The 17,236-nt window shown below is 42.4% G+C and overlaps 1 protein-coding gene across 1 annotated transcript in view; it reads left to right on the forward strand.

Annotated features, from left to right (window-relative positions):
- crybg1a (crystallin beta-gamma domain containing 1a) overlaps window positions 1-17,236 on the forward strand; it is a 48,397-nt gene continuing 31,161 nt past the window's right edge. Inside the window, exon 1 of the mRNA XM_041953206.1 lies at window positions 1-373. Within this exon, the coding sequence (XP_041809140.1) occupies window positions 42-373 (332 nt within the window). The 5' untranslated portion in view covers window positions 1-41. The remainder of the gene's footprint in view (window positions 374-17,236) is intronic.

The raw sequence follows: 17,236 nt of genomic DNA on the forward strand, positions 1-17,236 counted from the left end.
CTGCTCGCACTTTCTTCAGCAGGAATTGTTTTACAGACGCCATGAGTAAGTCGAGCACACTGAAAGTAAAGGGCTTGTTTAAATTGCAATCACCTGAAAAGGACAGCAAGGAGCTGAAACAGTCGGGCTCCCTCAAAGATGGGCCAGCGACCAGCACTCGAGACAAGCCGGAGACCCTACCGACGAGCCCCGGTCCCCTCAGCCCGGGAGACAGCGCCACATTGGCCGGTGATGTTTTACCCATTTCCCCGAAAGCAAAGAAGGGGAAGCGGCTGTTGCCGTTCAGGCTGAAACGGAAGAAGTCCAAGCGCGAGGAAAAGGGAGAGGTGTTCCTCCCCGACACTGATGAACTGGACAGCTTCAACAGCTACCGGTAAGATAAAAAATAATAATTTTTATCATATCGATGCTGAGTTGATTGATTTTTGTTTTCCACTTTTTGGGGCCAGGGATAGTCGTTTGAGTTCGATATAGGCCTATATAATGATGTTTAAATGTGATTAGTTTAACAACTGAGGCTTAGCTAAATCAACCTTATGTATCACATTATTGCCACTGTAGCAATGCCATTGTTTTAAATGATCAAACCACCGCAGATATACGTCAGAAGCCTACATTTAGTACAAATAATGGTCTTAAGAGCCCTTATCAGAAAATATCTTTGTAGTGAAATATAATCTACATATTTTTATTTACTCTGCAGACAGCTGAGCAAAACACCAAATCAAAACAAAATCACAAATTTTCTGATATGTACATGTAAGTAATTAATGATACCCCTTAATGAGACCCCTGAAATGTTTCATAGGGGCCCCTGGTCCCTCAGACACCACTTTGGAAATAGCACACCATATTTCACAAGTTGACTGAACAGAGGGAAGCACTGAAGTGTGTGAGTAGAAACATGTCACAGAGCGACTGTTTTACCCTCTGGCACTGACTACTTGCATTGAGCTATGACTGAGCTAGTTTAGTCATGCATCACTCTTGTTGGTAGCAAGCTTGAAAATGCAGAGGGAGGTAAACAGACACAGTGAGAAGGGAGTGCAGTTGAACTGTCACACAGAACATGAGATGCTGTTTTGTGGCTTCTAGTTGTGTCGTTGTATTATATTATATTTAATTTTACGTACTAGGTCTCCACTCCATAGGAAGTTGTGGAAAATTACTGTGATGCACACAGTGACCCAATTCTCTTTAGGCGCCCTTGGATTAGGCATTTGATCCCCACTCCTTCAATCCAGTGGCTGACAGTGCAAGGCTGTGGCAATTCCTTGATGGGAATGTTGGGAGCCTGATTGGTTAGCAGAAATACCTCTGTCCATACCGAGTAACTCTTTCCTGGATAAATTTAAGATTCAAAAAGAAACTGGTTAGCCTCAAGTGGTCACAATGATGTCAGAGAAGTTTCTAGTTCTTTATTCATCCTAGATATTTCCAGTTCTCTCTTTTTTTCTTCGGATGTGTATTTTGATCTGTATTGTTATGCGTCAAAACCAAGCTGTTCATGGGCTGTGATTTGTTGCCTCTGACTCCGATGTTATTGCCACATGTCATTCTAACGTACATTGACAGATGCTGTTGTGATATGAGGAAGACACGCATTGCATAACATTTAATGCTGAAATGACAAACCTGCTGTGCAGGTGTGACGCATTTTCCTGTTCAGTCCATTATATGTTGCTCTGTTCAGCTGACATTGTGTCTGAGCTGGTCTGGATCTTAGCAAATATGACTATCATTGATGAGAGAGTGTGGATGACATACTGTGCATAGGTGAAAGGGGTGACTGTCGCTTCTTAATAAAATCAAGGTTCGAGATTGCGCTGCACAAGTAGAAGCTTGCTACAGGAGCTATGGCTGCTTTTCTTTGATTTAGTGTTTTCTTGTGTTTTTTCTGTCACTAGTCTTGGTCAATTGTGTGCTCTTACGGATGTATAGCTGGTGAGACTTGTGATTTGCTTTTCACTCTTTTCTGGACGCAGAGCTGAAGCAAAGTGAACAGCAGAGTTCTTGAAGTGAAGACGGTATAAAACAGTGATCATTAACTGGCGGCCCACGGGCCGAATCCGGCCTACCAAGTCGTCCAATCCGGCCAGCAACTGGATTCCAAAATTGTGAGGATCAAAGAGAAAATATCTTGTGGTCCCCACTATTAAAGCAACTGAACTATCAGTAATCCCCACCATTTATGACTCTATTTCTATTCCAAAATGAGGACAAACTCGCTGCATTGTTCAACATTTATTGTTTAACATTTCTTTTTTTTTTTGCATAACTTTTCCTCATGCCCTTGCTTAACATTTGGCTTTTATTTCAAAGTCTCAACAACAAGCTTCAAACTAGAAGACTTGTCAGAACAAAAAAAAGACAAAAAACAACTGGCATAACTTAAAATAACATAGTAAATACTAGCCTGGTATCAGAACAAAACACAGGTCACAGATAGTGTTCGGCACATCAATTTTTAGAATGATTAGTTTGACTATTTCTTGATATCAGCCACTTCCTCTATCTGACGGTGGTACATGCCATGTAGGGGCTTGTCCCTCCAGGTTGTCTGCTCCTCCTCCTCTACACTCTTATCAGGGTTCTGCCGCCTGAGACAATCACTTAGCAGTTCATCCTTAGGGGCCATTTCGATGTATTCTCGAATTTTCGATGTTTCATCCTGGACTGTGGCCTTGACGCTCACTAGCCCTCGGCCTCCCTCTTTCCGCGTAGTGTATAGCCTCAGGGTGCTGGACTTGGGGTGGAGCCCTCCGTGCATGGTGAGGAGCTTTCTAGGCTTGATATCTGTGGCTTCTATCTCCTCCTTTGGCCAGCTTATGATACCAGCGGGGTATCTGATGACTGGTATTGCGTACATGTTGATGGCTCGGACCTTGTTCTTACCATTCAGCTGACTTTTCAGGACCTGCCTTACTCTCTGGAGGTATTTGGCTATGGTTGACTTCCTTGTGGCCTCTTCATGGTTTCCATTAGCCTGTGGGATGCCAAGGTACTTGTCCTTTGATGCTGACTTGGGCGATTGGCTTTGAATTGGTCTCTAGGGTCGTCTTCCACATTTCCATCGAGTTCTGGATGAAGGCCCTTAGGTTCCTGTTGGATCTTATACAGCTCCAGACATTCCAGTATCCATGTGTGCGGCATTGAGTCGTAGGCTTTCTTGTAGTCAATCCAGGCAGTGCACAGGTTGGTCTGTCCAGTCTTACAGTGTCAGGCGACTGGGAGGTTGCTGTGGTCAGCTAGGTCTACTAACCATTGGGCATCGGTTTGTGTGATGCCTCTCTTTCCCATATGTCTGGTATTTTCCCATATCAGCTCTTGGTTGGTCTGACCGGTTGTTGAGCTGTTAGTCGCTGTTTGACAGTTTCGAGTGCCTCTGGTATGGAAAGTGATTTGTTCTTCCTGGGTGGCCCATTATTCACCATGCTGGCAGTTCTGCTAGCTGATACAGCTGATATATATATATATACACACACACACTCACTGGCCACTTTATTAGGTACACCTGTCCAACTGCTCATTAACACAAATTTCTAATCAGCCAATCATATGGCAGCAATGCAATGCATTTAGGCATGTAGACATGGTTAAGACGATCTGCTGCAGTTCAAGCATCAGAAAGGGGAAAAAATGTGATTTAAGTGACTTTGAACATGGCATGGTTGTTGGTGCCAGACAGGCTGGTCTGAGTATTTCAGAAACTGCTGATCTACTGTGATTTTCACGCACATCATCTCTGGTGTGCGTGAAATCTCACCATCTCTGGTTCGAGCTGATAGAAAGGCAACAGTAACTTGAATAACCACTCGTTACAACCGAAGTATGCAGAAGAGCATCTCTGAATGCACAACACGTCGAACCTTGAGGCAAATGGGCTCCAGCAGCAGACGACCACACCCCGTGCCACTCCTGTCAGCTAAGAACAGGAAACTGAGGCTACAATTCGCACAGGCTCACCAAAATTGGACAATAGATGACTGGAAAAACGTTGCCTGGTCTGATGAGTCTCGATTTCTGCTGCAACAGTCAGATGATAGGGTCAGAATTTGGCGTCAACAACATGACAGCATGGATCCATCCTGCCTTGTATCAACGGTTCAGGCTGGTGCTGGTGGTATAATGTTGTGGGGGATATTTTCTTGACACACTTTGGGCACCTTTGTACCAATTCAGCATCGTTTCAATGCCACAGTCTACCTGAGTGTTGTTGCTGACCATGTCCATCCCTTTATGACCACAGTGTACCCATCTTCTGATGGCTCCTTCCAGCAGGATAACGCTCCATGTCATAAAGCTCGAATCATCTCAGATTGATTTCTTGATCATGACAATGAGTTCACTGTACTCAAATAGAGCACCTTTGGGATGTGGGGAACAGGAGTTTCATATCATGGATGTGCTGCCGACAAATCTGCAGCAACTGCTATCATGTCAAAATGGACTATATATACATATGTACTTTTATCTGCTGTGCAATAGAGCAAATACTATACTTAATTTATAACCACATTTCCCATTGCCCTTGCTTATCTTATCTTATCATGTAATGAAGGGGTGTGCAATATGACAATAATTATGTGACAGTTGTGTGTACACAGGACTGCAGGGAAGCAACCTAACTCAAATGTAGTTCATCAAGCTTTTAAGTTTATTTACTTTATTGATCCCAAGACTGGGAAATTATTCTCTGCTTTTAACCACACACAACACTCACCGTGCAGTGAAACACACAGGAGCAGTGGGCTGCAATCAAGCGCCCAGGGAGCATATTGGGGGGGGTTAAGTGCTTTCTCACATCAGCCTCCCCCTAATGGAGGGGGAGGGAAAACTCCACCACACCCACATTTTTCTGCCTGTCCGGTGGGGGAATCGAACCAGCGATCTTCTGACCTCAAGCCACTTCTCAAACCTCTAGGCCATGGCTGTCCTTTGATAAAATAAAGGTGGTTACAGTCCACAAGAACAGGCAGGCAGCAAAACTTAGAAAGCAGGCTGTGGCAAATCCAAAAAAGGAACAACAAATGTGAACAACAAAAACTAGACTAAACTAAAAAAAGGAGAAGAAGAGTATGAGGAACAAAGGCAGGATTACTGACAAGCAAACTGTGATATATGTACATTTTAGTAGCAGATAGTATTTGCTCATAATACAATACTTTGGATTTAACTAATATTAACTACTACATGGACTAAATACACAAGAGCAAAGGCTAATGAGGGACAGGTGAAACAAATCACTAATCACCAAGGTGCGAAAGACACAAAGGCAGGAAGTAAATCAAAACATGACACAGGGTAACTTTCAACATAACAAGTAGACTAAATAAAGACCCTGTCTACCCTACAATATTGTTATACTGTCGCTTTGTTTTATGGGTGCCTTGGTGGAGCTAATTAATGTCATCTGTTCACAGATAAACTCATCAGTCACTAGCAAATCTGCTGTGATTAACTAGTCTTTGCTTCCCTACATCTGCATTAGAGTGCATTTCCATTACACTGGGAACTTTCAAATGCAATGTGACATCTCTGTATAGATAAAAATTCTTGTAATTTAACCACTTGCTTTTGTGGCTAGGGCTGCTAGGGGTAGACGAATTGTAAAATAAGCTCAAAGACAAATAACCAAGGACTGTTTTTATACAGCAGTAGTATTTATAAATATAGCCCAGTCCCCATTTACATATTAATGTCATATAAAGATGTCATGGCTAAGGTGAGGGCAAACAATTGCCAACTTAAACATCCAGCAGATGTGATGAAGCATTCCATCCCATTGCAGTAGTGCCTCAGGGCCCTTGATGTGTATTTCAACAGTTCAATAGAATTCAAAAATGGTTACCCATTGTGCAACACTTCAGATAACAACTTTGACAAAATTATCTCATTAACACATATGTAACAGGCAACTGTTAACATTTTTAACATTTAACATTCTCTGTTAAATTACAGTAAACTGAATATGTTTTGAATTTTAGACTGTTGGTTGGACAAGATGAGCTTTTTGAACGCTGGCTCTGGGAAATAGTGACTGGCTTTGTCACTGTTTTTTGATAAAGTAGTTGTTAGTTACTTCACAGACTCTGTCTTAATATATAACATACAGGGAATAAGATAAGATCTGATCAATCCCGTGTTTCTAAGGGTGCTTCTGGAAAACCAGCAAAAGGACAAAAAATGTTTATGAACTTGGTGTTCTGATCTTTTTATTACTCTCAACTATTTATCTGGAGAGAGTAAAACCAACAATGAATTTAACTTGCTAAAGGTCTGTGTAGCTTTTGTGTAGCCTCGGGGGTTGGTGATATGACAGCACTACTTCAGTATTCACAGTGCCTAGAACATGTATTCACCCCCTTGGACGTTTTATTGTCTTACAACATTAAACCACAGTGAATCGTTTTTTCTATATTATCAACATGAAAATGTCGTCCATGCCAACCTAAAAACAAATTATTGATTTAATCTTTTTTTTAAATCATAATTTGCACAAGTAATCACCCCTGTCAAGTCTGTATTTCATATATGCTGCTTTACAGCAATTACGGCCTGAAGTCTCTTTCGATAGGTCTCTGTCAGCTTTGTGCATGTGGACACTGGGAGGTGAAGCGTCAGACTTACACCTAACAGACTAAAATACAGTCACTCTCACCCTGGACCATTCAACATTTTTGACTCAGCTACAGCTTTACAATATATTTGCAATTTCAGCATGTCCAGCTAACTTGGTTTTAGTTGGTACGACTGTACAGTAATACTTGTGTGTGTGTGTGTGGGATCTAAGATAAGACCAACTATATACTGTATACAGTATGTACATTAAATACAAGAGAGAATAGAAATACAATTGCCTTGGGAAGGAGAATGGAAATTCTACCTCTTATATCAAGCCATTGTTAAGATATTGATACAAATATTGTATAGTTTTTTGTTCATTATCTTTGTATTTTTTTTTCCTCTAAGCTACTTTAATGGTACAGCATCCTGCTGAGACTAGTGTAGTGAATACCCTATCTAAAATAAGATAAGATAAAACTTTATTAATCCCAGGCTGGGGAAATGAAATTGTTACAGACAGCAAAGAATAAAAGAGAAACATTGAAAGATAATATAATTATATTGAGATGTTGTCAGGGAGGTGGGAATTTAAGGGGAAGCTAAGGTGTGAACCCAGATGCAGACACTCGGGGGGGCGCAGATTCAAATAAACCAATTTATTAAACATGAAGAAAACAAAGCCAACACCCTGGGAACAATGATTAAAGACACACTAGGGTAAAAGGGTTCACACAGAGAATGAAGACAACACCGGGAAACATTGAATAAACACAAACACGCAACACAACAGAGCGGGGAATGAGACGAAGAATGACTATTAATGTATAAAATAAATTACAGAAAACGCTCCCGAAGGAGGAAGAAACAAACAGCTAAGAAAGACCTTAAGAACTTAAGTTACAGAACGACAGAAACAAAGAATCACTCCTGAAAACAATATATATAATAACACTACTATGAAATGAAAACAAAAAAACAATCTTACAGAGAACTGAAAATGGGCTATAACTACCGATAACAAAACAACTAAACTAGACTAAAGAAATTACAACAAACAAAAACACTCACGGGGAACACGGCACAGACATGAACACAGACAAACCAAGGGAAAAACACAGACATGAACAGAGACACAGACATGAACAAAGATAACGCAACAAAACATTCACTATGGGACTATGAGAGATTCAAGATTCAAGATTCAAGAGTCTTTATTGTCATTGCACATGTCAATGAAATTTTCATTGCAACCCCCATGTTAGATGGTAAGAAAGATAAGGCTAGAAAGAGTGAATAAAATTAAGATAACTACAATAAAATAAAATAAACCAACATGCAATAAAAAAAAAAAATATTCGTGAAGCAATTAAAAATATAACAGAATGAAAATATACTTAGGCAATAAAATATACTAAACAATAAACAATAAAATATGGAAGTGAAATGTGCAAACAGAATAAAATATACAAGCAGAATAAAATATAAAATATACACAGTGAAATGTTCCGACAGAATAAAATATGCCAATGAAACTGAAATGTGCTGATATACTAAAATGTATATAATTATAGTATATGTGTGTACATAAAAGTCAAGTACACAGAAGGTGCAGGTGGAGGTAGAGGTGTAGGTGTAGGTGTAAAGTGCGGTGTGCAGTGTTCACAGTTCACACAGTCTCTCACTGCAGTGAGGGGCTGCTGGGGGTGACAGCTCTAACAGCTCTGGGGAAGAAGCTGTCCCTCAGTCTGTTAGTGGTGGTGCGGATGTTCCTGTACCGCTTTCCTGATGGAAGCGGTACAAACAGTCTGTGGCCCGGGTGGCTGGGGTCCGTGGCGATGGATCTCGCCCTCTTTCTGACCCGACCTTCATATATAGAGTCTAGGTCAGGGAGGGGGCAGCCCACGATGCCCTGTGCAGTTTTAACCACCCGTGCCAGTTGTTTCCTCTCCTGTGCCGTGCAGCTGCCATACCACACTGTCACACTGAGGCAGAGGATGCTTTCAATTGTGGCCCTGTAGAAGTTAACGAGCAACCGAGAGGAGAGTCCAGCCCGTTTCAGCTTCCTGAGGAAGAAGAGCCTTTGTTGTGCCTTCTTCACCAGGCGGGAGGTGTTCATGGACCAGGAGAGGTCAGATGCGATGTGGAGGCCCAGGAACCTGATGTTGTCCACACGCTCCACCACTTCTCCGTCCATGAGGAGGGGGGCGTGATCCGTCTTCCTGGACCTCCTGAAGTCCACAATGACCTCCTTGGTTTTTCCTGTGTTCAGCACCAGGTTGTTGGCTGAACACCACTGGGTGAGCTGGTGTATCTCCTCTCTGTAGTGGGTCTCGTTGTTATCTGAGATGAGACCCACTACTGTAGTGTCGTCCGCAAACTTCACGACTGTGTTGGTGGGGTGGATGGCAGCACAGTCGTGAGTAAACAGGGTGAAGAGGGCTGGGCTGAGCACACAACCCTGTGGCGTGCCCGTGCTGAGGACCAGAGGGGATGATGTGATGTTCCCTATTCTCACCACCTGAGGCCTGTTGGTGAGAAAGTCTCTGATCCAGTGGCACAGAGACGCAGGCAGACCCACCGTGTGTAGCTTCAGCGCCAGCTTGTCTGGGATGACGGTGTTAAAAGCTGAGCTAAAGTCTACAAATAGCATCCTGACGTAGGTGTTGGGCTGCTGCAGGTGGGTCAGGGCTGTGTGCAGGGTGATGGAGACAGCATCCTCTGTGGACCGATTCCCTCTGTAAGCAAACTGAAGGCTGTCTAGGTCCGAGGGGATGAAGTCTCTGATGTACCTGAGAATAATCCGCTCAAAGCACTTCATGATTACCGGGGTCAGTGCAACAGGCCGGTAGTCATTCAGGCAGGTGATGGATGTCTTCTTCGGTACCGGAATGATGGTGGAGGACTTGAGGCACTCAGGAACCGTGGACAGCTGCAGGGACAGGTTGAAAATGTCCAGGAACACTCCTCCTGGACATTTTCAGGAGGAGTGTTCCTGGACATTTTCAACCTGTCCTATGGCAAGATTCTCAATCAGCAAGGGAACCGAAGACAGCAAGGTGACGCAGACAACGACCCGACAAAGACTGGGAGGGAGACACAGACTTATACACAAGGAGGGACCACTAATGACACACAGGTGAACACGATCAGACAATCACAAGGGCGGGAAAACACAGGAAGTAAAGCAAACAAGAAACATAACATAAACCTTCAAAATAAAACGGGATGTGACAAAAACCAGACAAAGACAACACACAAGGGGAAACTAACAAAAAAACGGCGTGCACAGCACGGGTCATGACAGATGTACACTGTAACAGCTCTGTTGATCTGTACCTTTTTCTGTCCATGTGCTACTGTAACACCTGAATTTCCTCTGTGGAGAATCAGTAATGATTATGTTGTTTTATCCAGCTCAATCAGGTTGCGAGGATATCATGAGTGAGTTGGGTTGAGATCAGGCCTTGGCCACTCTAGGACATTCACATTGTTGTTCTCAACTCATTCCTGTGTAGCTTTGGCTTTATGATGCGTTATTTGGCTTTGCCAAGCTAAGCATTTTGTTTGATGGCTAAAAAGTTCAGTTATGGTCTCATCAAACCATAACACCTTGGAAAACTCTAGAGAGGTTTTACGTTGGTTGCTTTCAACGGGAGCTTTCACCTTGTCACTCTCCCAGAGGGCTGTCATGTGAAGCACTAGGGCAACAGTTGTCACATGCAGAGTTTCTCCAGTCACAGCCACAAAAGCTGTAACTCCTTCAGAATAGTCATTAGTGTTTTGACTAACTAACTAGCATGCCTTTTGCACAGTGATTCACTTTCTGTGTGTGGCCTGCTCTAGGCAGACAGGCTAGGCTGACAACTTTGCCAATGATTTTCCATTTCTTGATAATCAATTTCACTGTACTCCAAGGGATATTCAGTGACTTGAAAATTTTCTTACATTCATTCCCTGACTGGTGCTTTGCAATCACCATTTCACAGACTTGCTTGGAATGTTCTTGAGTCTTCATGGTGTTGGTTTTGCCACAGTACGGACTAACGAGATACCTTCCAGATAGGTGTGTTTATTGTACAGTCAATTGAAACCCTTTGACTACACTCAGATGATCTCCATTTAACCAATTATTGACTTTTAAAAGCAGCTGGCTGCACCTGAAATTGACAGAGGTGAATAATGTTATCATGTGCTCAGTGAACAGGGAAGGTACAACCTGTTCAAAGTCACTAATAATACTGAGGGATTAGCAAAAGTTCAGAGTTTGTGTTTATGAGCAGTTTGTGCGAAGGTGTAAGGAAACATGTTTGACCTTTTCATTAAGATACTATTAAAACAACAATTGCTGCTGCCATAAAGGGGCAGGGACATCAAATTCAGAATAAGCATATATTTACAAAAACCAATGAAGGTGATTTAAGGTGAGTTAAAAGATTAAATATGTCTTTTTGTTCTGCGTTCAATTGGGTATATATGATTGATTGATTGAATGATTTGCAAATGATCATATTCTGTTTTATTTCTATATCTTACACAGCATGCAGCTCATTCTCCATCATGGTATAATATAGCAGACAAGATAAACCTGCCACACACTTGAACAGAGGCTGTGGTTTTCTGCCCTAAAAAAAAATCTAGATAATCCCTGAGGTTAGGGTGTGGAGTTTGAAAGCCAAAATGAACAAGTCAGCATTTTTGTGGTCCCATAGCAATGCAGCAGTTAACTAGTAAATCACCCTTAATGTAATCACTCATACCTTGCTTTTTGACTGATTTAAACATGAATTAAGAATACTGGAATATGGTGATCATGACTCAGGTTCATGACGTGCAATATGTGTGTATACAGTAATAGCTCAGTTTTACAAAGATGGCTAAGCATACTTGATGTTGTTTTTTGTTTTGACAAGTCATGTCTGTTCAGATTATTATGATGCATATTGTACATTCTGACAAATCTATGTCTCTGAAGGCCCTCATGGTTGGAATTGTCTGATATCCAGGAAAAGCTTAACATTTATTTTATTTTACAGTTTACCACTGTAAAATTTCTGACTGTGCTTTAGAAGTATCTATAGTTTGTTTCTCATTAGACCCCTTGTGACTTATTTCCTGTAAGGTATGATTACATGGTGGTATTTGAATTTCATTTTGGCTAATTAATTCATGGAGAGATTCGTTGCTGTCCAGTGTGACACTTTTACAGTGTGTGTTAGACAGATGTAACAATGCCATCTGCAATGTATGCCAGGATAAAAACAAACGTCCCAGCGGAAGTTATAACGTTTTAACACAACAAATTTGATAAAACTAGATGATGCATCACCTAGCAGAGCATGGCACGTTTTGTCAAACTGAAAGCAGAGGGTGAAAAGATAAAGTCAGAGAAGGCAGACCCAAACACCAGGTTATGGACACCACTTTAGAGAGCAACTGCCTTTATGACGGTGATAGCAAGCTAAATTCAAAGGGCTGGATGACCAGCCATTCCATGTGGTCAAAGAGACTGGATTCTGCTGACTGGTCTCTCACATTGACCCCTGCTACACCCTCCCAGGTCGCATGTATTTCACAGATATTGCCAAACCCAAGCTCTACCAGGCAGTGTATTCAAGCATAGATAGCTTGCTAAAAGAAGATATTTCCTTTATTTGCTTCACAAGTGATTTTTGGCATTTGGACATCTGCCCCATGTCAGTACTGAGTTTTGCAGCTCACTGGATTGATGCAGACTTCGTAATGCATTATTGCATTCCCTAGATTTCTCCAGCTCCCATACTGCTGAAGCACTAGCAAATGCATTCCAGAATATGTTCCAGAAATGTGACAAAGTCAGCAGCTTTAGAAAGACGGTCAATAATAGTGAGTATGACAACTTTACTGTTCAAAGGGGGAATCTAAAGTGATGTGAGACCTGGGGACCAGAGCTGGTTGTCATGGATGATTTGTTTTAATCTCTGCCTGTTCAGACAAAACAGTCCTCATTTGTTGGAAAGGCAGACAGATTGTCAGGCAAAAATTTGTGTCCATGTACACAGATATTTCACAAGACAGGCAAGACAGCCCAAGAATCTCACAGAGCTAGAAGCCTTTTGAAGGAAAAATGGGCAAAAATCTGACAAACAAGAACTGAAAGAATGCCTTTATAAGATGTGATACTTGGGTGGGGTTACCAAGTACTGACCATGCAGTGTGCCCAACCTTTGATTGAGGCCCTTTTCCATGTTGTTATTTTAAAACTGTAAAAGATGAAAATAAAAAAGTAATCTCACTTGAAATATTAAAGAAATGTGCCATCTTTAACTTTATGCTGTTTAGAAATCAGGTCATCTTTTACTTGCTTAGCTATTCACAGTAAAACAAATTTTGACCAGGGGTGCCCTGCCACTGCATGCCAAGGTAAATTAGAAAGAAGCTGAAAGGCATTTAAACGATACCTGTTGCTGACTAAATTGCTAATGTGGAAAGACCTGGCCATTGTACTGACTCTTTATGCCTTGCCAAATAATTTTTAGCCATGCTAAATGTCAGTCAGCCATGTCAGTCACTTTTCAGAGTGAAATATCTTAGTATCAACATAATCCAGTGATAGTTGACCCGACATCAATAGGCACATTACCAACAGGAAGTGCTATTAGCTAATTCCAAATATTTTGCCAATTTGCCAAAATGTAAACAAGTATAGGCCAAAGAAATGGAGCACAAGTTGTAGCTCACAGCTAAGTTGTTGACTCCCTGGCAACATTATATTTCCTATTTACATCCCCCAAAGCCCCTAAATTCTTTCAACTGCATACAGGGACGATAGGGATTGTCTCACTTTTGTCTGAGCGGGCACCCACAGTGTCCAACCCCTGTCATAGTGAAAACCGGTTTTGGCAAGCTGTACAATTGCAATGCATGTTTTTCTTTCATATATGTTTTCTACATTTTTTTTCTTTTATATATTCAAAATGTAATTTTGCTTGTGTAATATATACATGTATGTATAGTCTCTTTAATTTGTATTTTGTTTTTTGAATTTTCTCTATCTCTGTTGCTATTTTTCTTTCCAATTACATGCTGCTGTAATGCCCAAATTTCCCCGGCTAGGGATAAAGTTTTATCTTTTCTTATCTTATCTTAAGCTGTACTCTGGTTATGTGAGGCTTTGAACTGGGGTTTGAACTACACAGCATGGGCAAGTTATCTGCTTTTTGTGTACGTGCAAGTGCATTGTCGACATTGTGCTATTTGACCAACCAAGTCCAAATGGAAGAAATAAATGTCACCGGAAAAGTCAGCTTTGATTTAAAACAGGTCCAAAGATAGATTTAAATAATAATAAGTCCATTTTAAAATAATAGCTACCACAACAGTTGGTACTTGATGAGTTGATTGAGTTGCTACATCTCCAACAACAACAACACTTAACACCACTTCTAATTACTGCTGAAATCGGGCCAACTTCTCACAAGCTTATTGGATACATATGTATTTACTACTGTCTGGCCAAAGCAGATCTATTTTTCCATTTATGTTTCTTGCCTCGATGTAAGATAATATAAACTTTATTTATCCCCAGCTAGGGAAATTCTGTGTTACAGGCAGCAGCAATAGAAATAGCAATAGCAAGGCAATGGAATGAAAATACAGTTGACTATGTGTATGTACATCTTATACATAACAGACGATAAAAAATATATTGCCAATGGAAAATATTGACACATGTTAAAAAATGCACAAGGATTTGAAAAAAAATGCACATGGTTGGTATGGATGAGTTAAGTACAGTGTTTGCTCGATTGGACCTTAGAAAATATATATGTGTCACAGTGGAAATAAAAATATATATGTATAGGTGTGCTTAAGGAAAAAAACAAAGAACGTAATATTGCACAGGGTATGGCACGTATGAGATAGAAGGGCTGTTGAACAACAGTTGTGCAAAACACAGTATGTGTGAGGACCCAGTGCTACATTATGCAATTCTTGAGTTGAATAATCTGACAGCTGTTGGAATGAAGGACCTGCGGCAGCGTTCCTTCTTACTGAGTGAATGCAGCAGTCTGTTGCTTGAAGGAGCCCCTGAGGGCCACCACTGTGTCATGCATGGGGTGACAGGGGTTGTCAATGATAGATGTCAGCTTGGCTAACATCCTCCTCTCACCTATGCCCGTAATGGTGTCCAGAGGGCAGTCCAGGACAGAACCAGCTCTCCTGACCAGTGTATTTAGTCCCTTTCTGTCCCTCTCAGAGCTTCCACAGCCCCAGCAGACCACTGCATAAAAGACTGCAGATGCAACCACAGACTCATTAAATGTTTTTAACAGTGTCCTACATACTCCAAAGGACCTCAGTCTTTTTAGCAGATGGGGACAACTTTGGCCCTTCCTGTATGTATTGGTGGTCCAGTCCAGCTTTTTGTTGAGGTGAACAACCAGGTATTTCCAAACCCTGGATGCTCACTAGTGTAATCTGTGACACCTTCCTGCCGAAGTCTATCACCATCTCCTTGGTCTTGCTGGTGTTAATGTGTAGGTGGTTCAGTGAACACCAGTCACCAAAGTTGGTGATGAGGGTGAAGAGAAGAGGAGAGAGCACAGTACCCTGCGGAGCCCCAGTGCTGCAAACTACCACATCCGACACAAAGTCCCGAAGCCTCACATACTGTGGTATCTCACCTCACAGTGGTCCCAGTCCCAGGTGGGTCTTCATCAGGTGGGAAATTAAGGCTACCAGCAGAAGTGGTTGGGCTACCTGACATGCACAGTCTTTGGAACTGGAACCTCACAGGAAGTTTTTCACAGGGCTGGAACTCTCTCCAGACTGAGGCTCATGTTGACGATATGCAGAACGGCCCCGCAGAGCTGATCTGCACAGTCCCGGAGCAGGCTGGAGCCAGCAGCCGTCCTTGCCTTCATTCTCCTGAGAGCCTTCCTCACCCGATCTGCTGTTATGCAAAGGCCGGGGGGTACTGGGGGTTGGCTCCTGTTGAGTGGAGGTAGGTGAAGTGAGGGGGCTGCCGGTGTCAGGGATGCTCAGGGGGTGAGGAAGGGGGTGCAGAGAGGTAACGGCATCTGGTCAGGGCTCTGATGGGTGGGGGAGGGAACGGGAGTAGAGTCAAGCTTGTTGAAAAACAGATTCAGCTGATTTGCCCATTCCCGATCTCCAGATTCAGGACCCCTGAATCCCCCAGGACCCCTCGCTGTTGTCTGAGATGGTTTTCAGGCCTCTCCAAACCTCTCTGCTGTTGTTCCCCTGCAGGCACTCCTCCATCTTCCTCCTGTAGTTGTCTTTCCTCCCCTTATCTCCCTTTTCAGCTCCCTCTGCACCCTCTTCAACTCAGTTCTGTCCCCAGATCTAAAAACTAGCATGCTTATTGTTTGTATACAGTAAGTCCGGTGTTTTATTGTCTCTGGTGTGGCATTTGACATACTGGGTAAAGGTGGGGAGAGTTGAGAACAGGGAAGCGTGGTTGAAATCTCCAGTGATGAGGAGGAGGGCCTGGGGGTGAGATGTCTGGAGCTGTGAAAGTACAGTGTGTAGGAGCTTGCATGCTGCTGCAGCATCATCCGAGGTGGGATGTACACCGTTATCGCAATGAAGTGCGAAAACCCCCTCGGGAGGTAATATGGTTGAATACTAACAGCTAGCAGCTCTATATCTCTTGTGCAGCGCTGCTTCTTTACACTGATGTGCCCTTGGTTACACCATCTATTGTTTACAAACATCTCTATGCCCCCACTCTTACCAGTCTCCGTCGCTTGCCTGTCCGATCTCAGAACGTGAAATCCATCCAAAGCGACATGCATGTCTGGCGTGAGTTCATTCAGCCACGTCTCTGTGAAGCACATGATGCTACACTCCTGGTACTACAGTCTGGTTAGCGCCATTAGCTCTTCCATCTTTTTAGGGAGAGATAGTACATTCCCCATAATAAGGGACGGTATGCATAGTTTATACCGTCTCCTCTTGTCCCGACACAGCTCTGCATCCCGTTCTCCTTCTCTTCTTCTGTCAGTTAGCATTTCGATCCTGAATACATTTTGACAGGCGATAATTGTGTGCAGCCCACTGCATTTTGCTTTCAGCAGGATGGAGTGCACATGTAGCTGATTTGCAGTAGTTTTTCAATAGAAGCATCCTGTCTGCTCTCTGCATTCTTAAGTTAAGGAAAACACTTAAAAGTATTTACAAACATACTGGCTTCATTTCCATCGCACGCCATCATACCAGTTATTGGTCCAAGAGGAAGTGTAGTGGCTGCAGCGTACTGGTTGTTGGAGACCCACCCAGCACCTGGCAAACACTCGGCCTGCAGCACCTGTTCTAGGCACTCCCTATTGCACAGCTGTTGTCAATTCATTTTATGAAACAACATTAGAGTCTATTTATGTCATTTCATTAGCACTTCATAAGCATAGGTTGTTGTATGGATATGCTTTATACTTGTATCACTCACTGCCTAGCATAAGACTTTTACAGACCTAAAGGAAACTGCTGTGTTGCCTGAGCATGAAAAGAGAAAATTAGACTCATTGCAGATCATGAGCCTCTACTTTTTGCTGCATTGTGCTTCAGCATAGAGGGCACCTTCAAGTTTCCTGTTGGACAGCTTGAATGGTAAATAGTAAATTGACTGTATTTATATTTTCTAGTCTGATGACCACTTAAAGCTCTTTTACAA

The sequence above is a fragment of the Chelmon rostratus genome, chromosome 15 (genome assembly GCF_017976325.1).
Source record: "Chelmon rostratus isolate fCheRos1 chromosome 15, fCheRos1.pri, whole genome shotgun sequence".
Taxonomy (NCBI): Eukaryota; Metazoa; Chordata; class Actinopteri; order Chaetodontiformes; family Chaetodontidae; genus Chelmon; species Chelmon rostratus.